General features: G+C 38.6%; 2 protein-coding genes across 2 annotated transcripts in view; one reads left to right on the top strand and one right to left on the bottom strand.

Moving 5' to 3' along the window:
* Positions 1-296, top strand: part of TIMP4 (TIMP metallopeptidase inhibitor 4) — a 25984-nt gene extending 25688 nt beyond the window's left edge. Inside the window, exon 5 of the mRNA XM_010008851.1 lies at positions 99-296. Coding sequence (XP_010007153.1) covers positions 99-296 — 198 coding nt within the window. The remainder of the gene's footprint in view (positions 1-98) is intronic.
* Positions 1-8425, bottom strand: part of SYN2 (synapsin II) — a 140022-nt gene that overhangs the window by 88120 nt on the left and 43477 nt on the right. Inside the window, exon 6 of the mRNA XM_010008855.1 lies at positions 6093-6182. Within this exon, the coding sequence (XP_010007157.1) occupies positions 6093-6182 (90 nt within the window). The remainder of the gene's footprint in view (positions 1-6092; positions 6183-8425) is intronic.

Raw genomic sequence — 8425 nt, 5'->3', positions numbered from 1 at the left:
GGGGGGTTGGACTGGATGATCTTTCCAGGTCCCTTCCAACCCCTAGGATTCTGTGATTCTGTGCAATATGCTGAACGACTGCCCTGTTTCCCATGTAGATTACTACCTGCTACATGGTGCCCTGTTCGATCACGGCACCCAACGAGTGCCTCTGGACAGACTGGCTGATCGAGCGGAAGCTGTACGGGCACCAGGCCAAGCACTACGCCTGCATCAAGAGAAGCGACGGCACGTGCAGCTGGTACCGAGGTGGGCCTCCCCCCGAGAAAGAGTTCATTGACATCAGCGAACCTTAAACTGGGCACTTCCCAACAAGCCTGGGAGTCCAATGCCATCCAACACTGCACACTCACAGCTTTGAACTGCCACCGTCTAATGTATCTGTCGCTTAAAACAAAACCAAATTGTCCTGTACGGCTAAAGTCCGAGTCTGTGGAATTGGCACTCGCGCAAGACGAGGAACAAACCTCCTGGAGGTGGCCCCTTTTGTAAAGTTATGCTTTGACCAGAGAGGCTCAGGCTGAGAATGCTCCTCCGTGTCCTCCAAGGCATAACAAGTTTCCCTTTTTCCAATATGAATGTACAAGAACAAAAGAATTGCCAGAGTTTTGCCCCCTGCTTCTGTTAACCTACAGATTGAGAGAAGCCCGTGGTTTATTCCAAGATGGTTTATTCCATCTTTCTCATGAACTACAGAATGTTTTATAGAACTATTTTTTTTCTGTATGGAAGTCTTCTGATACACAAGAATTATTGTACAGTGTATATGTAAACTATTATAACAATGTGTTATAAAAAATAATAATAATTAAAAAAAAATCCCTGTTTTTCCTTATCTGTTGAGAGAAGTTGAACACTTCAGTGATTAAACAATCTGTGCTCCATTTCTGTATGTTACTTATCTCATAGTTTTTGTTAGTTACAGAGTTGTAACTTTCATGGATAACTAAGTTAAAAACCAGCCTTGATAATCAAAATCCTCTTACCCAGTTCAATATTCCTATGGACTAGCTATGCCTTGTTGAAGGAAAAGCCAGATGTTCCGACGCTTCAGCTTTTTATGGGACCAACACCAATAACGACACTAAAAAGCTAAACCTCCTTACATTTACAGACACCAAATCTATCACCACAGCAGCTGTGGGACTTGATAACAACCCTCAAAATATGTCACTGGGTCGTTGCATTTTGGCACTGTTCAAAGCCTTGGCTTTGGAACCTCATGCAAATTTATTCTGAATAGCTCTCAAATATTTGACCAAATGTAATAGTTTAAATTCACATTAATGATTTTTTTCACTCATGAATACCCATCATACTTGGTCTTAATGAATTTGCCAACTCATGAATTTACACTAGAGAAGTGTTACAATGTAGTTTGCCTTTTAGCTTTTAACATCTTAACTTTTACAAATTGATTATTGTGGTTAGGAACTAATCTCACACATATTCAAGTTTACAAAAGTAACTCGTTCCATGTTGGGGAAAAAAAAAATAAAAAAAAATTATTTCAGTAAATGCCAAAGTTCAGACAGTTGTCCAGCTGTCTGAGTCCTAGGAACTGGATGGGAACTGTCACACGGGACATGAAGCTGTTAGAGCTGCCTTTTCTGGCATGTTTTACTCCAGTTTTCTCCATTGGGTTTCTTTCACTTCTTTCCAAATTTGGCTAGAAATCACTCTTGTGTATTCCCCATATGAGAATTTAGAACAACGTGCAGAGATTTAAACAGTTCTGTCCTCATTTGGTTAGCTCAGGACTACTAAAAGGTCTGACACACACACTTTGCTCATTCCTGCATTCGCAGCCATGGGCTCATCAGGAACCAGAGATGTTATCATCTATGGGTTCAAGAGTCCAGCCTTCCAAACAGTCCCTTTTGACTGTTTGCTACAAAGTCCTCATTAAACCATCAGGACCTACTCTGGCAAAGAAGGCAGGCACATCTTTAAAAGTACAGGCACCTCTAATTCTATTCAACAAAGTAGTAGCTTGGCCATAAAATTCAGCACGTCCCATGTATCTTGTCACACCCTCAGATACATTGAACTGGACAGATCACATATGCTTGCAAAAACCCCTGTATAAATTATTTTTGTGACACTTTTTGTTTGTGTTTCTAATGTTTATTTTGACAATGGCATGAATCCATATCTGAAGGACAGACAACAGAGTACTTTCCCTTTTTTTTTGGTGGCTAAACTTATGCAAGTCCAATGAAGTGCAACTGGTGAAGGCCAACAGGAAGGCAGGCCATTGTTCCTTTGAGGAATAGATGTCCCTTAATAGTCAATACTGCACTTTTTATTTACTGTAAATCAGTTTTGCTGGTTTAATTTACAGTCCTAAATTAACACAACATAGGTTTGTACTGCCCCATGTAAAGTCCCACTCATTTTCTGTTTTGCTAAAGACAAAAAGAATTACCTAACACTAGTTTGGACCATAGATGACTTATGAATACTTAAAAATGCAATTAAAATGCTACATTTCTTCCAAAAAGGAATTGATATTGCAGAGACAATATTGACAGTGCTACTTACTGCCAGGGCTATGCCTTATCATTACTAATTTACAGAAAGACTTAAAAACCAGGCCTTATTTCCTCATGTCAAACCAAAACAACTCCTGGACAAGCCTGCAAGAGCTTAATAACCATACCAAGCCTGAATCAAGCACATGGCTAATTAATATTCAGTGCATGGACAGTGTAGCAGTTGTTTCTGCTTTTTAACTCAACATTGTTCTGTTTCTATTTCAGTTTTATAGTAAGCAGACCTTAAACTCAACTAAACCACCTCAGATTGCCTTCCTTATGTGCCTTGTGAAAAGAAATGTTCTCTTCAGTATCTATGAGCCAACTCTTAGATGAATTGTATGCCATAATTACTTTAAAAACCTTTTATATTTGACCTGCCATGAAATATCACACATGAGGTGTTTCAAAGTGAATGGCCACCCAGTTTGATTTCTATCTGAGCATAAATTTGGACAAATTCCCATAATAAATGGAAGAAAGAGAGATTTTTTTCCTCATATCAATAAATACAGCAAAGAAGAGCCTTACAAAAAACCCTCTCAGAATAAGTTTCTATTTTCCCTGAGATTCAGCACTGATCAAGATTATTAAAATGATTCACTATAATGCAAGATTCCATGTTCTTTTCCTATCAAGATTTTTACTGTAGTGGCATCGATATATTATGAACAGCAGAGTATTTCTACAGCATTTCATTTTTACTCCTCAAAATTCTGTATGTACCATAAGAAAGGTTAGAGCTGAAGTATAGCCTGGCACAGCACTTGATTTTAATTTGAAAATTATATGATTTATGATATGAGTAGGGAAAAGAGTGAGAAGGGAGACTGTACAGGTGAACAGTGGAAAATATCCACCTTCAATATTGCTGACTTTTTCTCAATGTTCCAGTTAAGTTTTAATTAAATTGTCCAACAATTGTGTTGAAAAAGCAAGGGTTTGTTGTTTTTTTTCATGACAGAGAACATAGGAGGTGGGAATGTAGTGAAATAAAGGGAACTAATTACTGAGGGAAAGGCTGTAGATATGACTCAACTAGCAATGAGTTCAAAAAGCCTTACAGCTTTTTGTATAGTTCTAATGAGTCTGGGATGAATGTTTCTGTTTCAAAAAGTGTTTCATTAAAGCAGCTCCATTTTTACACAAAAGAATGGCATCTTTGTTTATTTACCTTTTATTACTGGCTAAGGACTCAGCACAAGTAATCCTTATAGCATGAAAGAAGCAGAAGAAACAAGCACAACAGCCCCTCTGGCATGCTGGGCTGAACTCACAATCCACAAGGATTTGGAGATTCTCTTGCTCCCCCTCCACCACCCCCCAACTGGATTGCACTGGGGAGGGAGGGAGAGAGCTCCAAGTTATGATGTGGAGAATAGGGAGGGAACAAAAATGGAACTACCAAAAATTATTTTAAACTGTAAATACCAAATTCTGTAAAAGTAAGTGTAAATCAGGCCACCTATTAATAAACTGTTTATAAAACAACAAAATTTAACCAGCACAATATGATTTCAAAACCTCAACTAGAAGACCTTGCTATTCCAACCATTTTATAACCCATCCTAGAAATCTGAATAAGATGTAACTTGTACCATGCTGCCTGATTACTCTTTAAGCTGCAAAGTTGCAGATAATTTCTTCAGAAAGAAAAACAAGGCAATGAGCTTCATTTAGTACAATCAGTTATTACAGCATTAATGAGGAATGATGAGGAATGAAAGGGGGGGGGGAAACCACTGAGATACTTGTTATACTCTGAGGCAAAATATGCATTATAAGTGGTTTCTTGTTTGTGTTCTGTAACTGAATGTGAATTGAATCACTTGTTCAGGACAGCAGCTCGCAGCTGAACTGGCAGACCCGCTACAGGGCCTTACTATGTAGAGATTAAAAGCAAACACATTAATTCTGGTCCCAAAATCAAAGGATATTTTCTTTGTTTCTAAATACTGCAATTTAGCAATGCATTAAAAAGGCCTGCTTTTTAACAACACCACAGAAGCACAGAGTATCTCAAGCTGGAAGGGATCCATAAGGACCGTGCAGCCCAGATCCCTGCTCCTTGCAGGACTACCTAACTCTAGACCATATGGTGAAGAGCATCATCCAGATGCTCCTTGAGCTCTGGCAGGTTTGGGGCCATGATCACTTCCCTGGGGACCCTGAATAATGACTGATAAAATAATGAAGAAGGAACAATAAATTGTGTGCAGGAAATCATAAACCAGCTTTCATCTTGGCCATTCTCTAGAAAAGAGAGATTTTAAATTCATGACCATTTTAAAAAAGCATATTGTAAAACTTGAGATGTGGTTCTGCTTCTCCGCTGTTACGAATGAACCCCAAGGCACAAATCCTTCCTTTGCATGAGGAAAAAAATTTTATGAAGTTGTATACTTTCCTGACAAATCAATCATCACCCCCTACCATTCTGAGAAGAACTGTGTGGGACAATACTTAGATCTGCCTCTCCAGATCAGAACCAACCTTCTTTGGCACTACAAAACTTCTGTGTAGCAATTCACTAAGTACACAACTGTAGTGAAAGCTCTTTTCAGACGTGTCATGTGCCACAAAAGGAGTGGAATAATCTGTGAGTCAGTATTCCAAGGAAGCCAGAGAGAACCAGGAAAGCAGTATGAACAGCCATCCTGCCACTCTTGCAACACGTCCAAACATCCAGCAGAACTGCACCACCCTGTGTTTATCACCAAAAGATGAGAGAGACGTGGCAGAAAGACAACTTCAGAAGACATCTTAGTCAACTGCTGTCACTGAGGCTTCTCTTAGATGCCACCTATGATAACAAAGGGCTAGTACAGCGTGGGGACCTTACACAAGCAGCTAGCAATGGTACGTGACATACCGCTGTGTGACATGCTGAATGGATTAAATTCTAGAAAGAACTGATGCTCCTCTGCTAGTCTATTCAGCCAGCAAACAGCTCCCCTCCAAGCTGAAAGCAGTTCCTCTAAAGAAATACACTCAGGAAATACTTCATGTTTATAAACAGTAAGAAAAAAAAAAAAAAAGAAAGGCTGCAGCATAAAACAGGTCACAAATAAAGGCCATGACTGTCACGTTAGGAATGCATTGATGTCTATAAAGGACTGGGAATCAACGTCAGCTCAGGTACATGAAGACCACACCTCAGAAATACCCTGATTTTAGATGAGTCCAAAGCTGTACACTGACAGGCACACAGCCTTGTGCATCATCTACAAAGATAATAAGCACTTGGAACATATCATAAAGACCTATGTTGAAAACAAACCATAAAAGTAACTCATGTGCTTTATAGCTGTGCTGTGTCTTTATAAGCATTTAATCTCTCCAAGATCTGAAGCTGGTTAGCTGAAAAATTACTACCTTCACATCTGAAAATCTTCAGTTAACCATCCCAGAGCTTTCAAGTGGTCACCCAATATCATCCCTCTGAAAGCTTCCAAAATTACTTTTAAAACAGGCAGTAAATATGGGAAATAAAATGTGTGTTTACAGTTCCTGTTTTACAGAGACAGTAAATTTAGAATTGTTTTTTGCACGTACCATTTCCTTGTGATTTGGATAGAATGTTTGCTCAATTAAAGGGAACTTCTCTGGACCCAAAGTTTTGTAGACAGACACCAGCTGAGCAAACTGTAAAATAAAGCAAAACAAAAGGGTTAGGAAGAAACTACATTCTATCAAAATGATCTCACACTCTCATCTTGCTCCTTGTCTTCTCTGTGTCGCACACTCAACAAACACACACACATTGCACACTTTCTCTCTCCCATGCACACCTTAATGCATCCAAGCTGTAACTTCATCTACAGATCAGCAAAGAACAACCCCCCTGAGCTATGCCTTCACATGGACAGAAGTTGTAATACACTGGAGTAGTAGTTTTCAGATATCTTATAGTCTGCAGAGTTTAAGCTGATTTTGTGATACTAAAATAATTGTAATTGTCTATTTTCTACTATCTTCAGTGAGAAATTAGACAGATTTCACACTAACTTAGGCTCACTGACATTGAAATTTTGCTCAAGTGGAAAACTTAAAAGACAGAACTATGTCATATGTAACAAGTCAGTTGAAGAACAACAAGGGAACTTGGATTTCCTAGGCTCTAGATAGGTACCATAGCCACACAGCCCTTCTTCCACAATCATCAAACAGCTACATGTCACTGGCATTTCTATTCACATTTTCTTCCTGGGCTCTTTCTCTGACATATCCAATATACCTATATGCTGGGCTGCAGTAACCTGACACACAAAGCAAAATAACACTGAAACACAAGACAAATAATTCATCATTAAACAGAAATGTATTTCAGGGCCATTTTCTTCAGTGAACAGATCAACTCTTCTCTTTTAAGAGTTCAGAAACTAAATCACTCTTGAAATCACAGCTTGGCAAGTGAGGTTTCCAGGGAGCAAGATGCCTTTGGCAGACAGAAGACCACTATTGTTCCAGGACTCCAAAGCTCTGGCTTGTACATGCCTGTGATGTGTTTAATTGTCATGATGCCAACATGAGACATAAACAACTTAGCACAACAGATTGAATGGTGGGATTTGCTGGTTACAGACAGGGAAAAAAAGCAAAGAACAATGGAACTCTGTCCATAGTGCAGTTTGATCAAATACCTGCTCTGTTAATGCAACTTAAGAGTGTAGGGAGAGTAAAAACTGTTTAAAGGGGGGAAAAAATTATGAAAACTTTGCATCATATTTCCAGCTGGCAGAAAGAATTTCTTTAATTCAGTGGTGTTTACTTTGGTTTGGTTAAAACATATATTTAAATTTTGTTCAGTGGAAAATACCTTAAGGATGAGTAGTCTTCACTGAAGGCTTAGGAAATTCTAGTTGGATAGTGTGCTATACAAAACAAACCTCAAGGATAGGAAATATCATCACAGCTACCAAAATAAAGTGGCTTGCGAACAGGATTCCTGACAACTTACACTTTATTGCTGTTCTGTTCCAAGATCCAAATTCAACATTTCATAAGCAAATACAGGATTTTTGCCTATTAATTGCTATGTTAAAATAAATCAGTTCATCTACCCTTAAGTAAAAACCTTTACAAAGAAAAGAATATGGTTGTATTTCCTTTTATTCTTTCCTTATTTTCTTTTCAATTTTCAAGCAAGGAAAGGAGAGGGTGAAACTGACACTTTGTAGGGGCTGTGACATTCACTCCAGAGTTAAGAAAGCCATGATTCAGATGAATACTAACAACTGTTTCCTGAAAATATGATTAACCACAGATAATGCACATGTACCACAAAGGAAATGCAGGTTTAAATCTCCTGAGGCAGGGGAGGAAAATAATTTCCCACAGTTGGGGGGAATGATGTACCCTTTGCCCCTGCTGGGACATTGCTTCCCCAGTGCCCCTGCAAACTTAGGAATCTCTAGTCAAACTTGTCTCCCCCAAGGAAGCAACTTGATGAATTCAACCCAAATTCACATAAAATTTTGGTGTTCTAATTGCACATCCTTAAACTGCTATAAGTATTTCTTACTTTTGCTGATTCCTACTGGGCAATTTCTGCAAAAGAATTTTATCTATGTTTTAGTGATCTTCTATCAAGTTTGTAAGTGTGATTTGGATTATATCTTTTTTTGTATTTTCCTTTGGAGCAGCTGAACCAAACAAACATCAGTTATACACACTGAAGCAACAGACCACTTCTGAAAATCCTGTTGTCCATGGACACTCTGGAAGCTAGACAAAGCTTACAAACAGGCTGAAAGCTGAATATAGAATATCTCCCTGCCTGCTTTTCTATCCAAACCAGGTTGTAAAGGTCTGCTGGAAACTACAATAACAAGTTTGATTTCATATTTTTTAGACCTCATTAAAAAAACAAAAAGACCTTATTAATG

The sequence above is a fragment of the Chaetura pelagica genome, unplaced genomic scaffold (genome assembly GCF_000747805.2).
Source record: "Chaetura pelagica isolate M959 unplaced genomic scaffold, ChaPel_1.0 scaffold52, whole genome shotgun sequence".
Lineage (NCBI taxonomy): Eukaryota > Metazoa > Chordata > Aves > Apodiformes > Apodidae > Chaetura > Chaetura pelagica.
The sequence above is the reverse complement of the archived record's forward strand: the minus strand, read 5'-3'. Positions and strand labels throughout refer to the sequence as shown.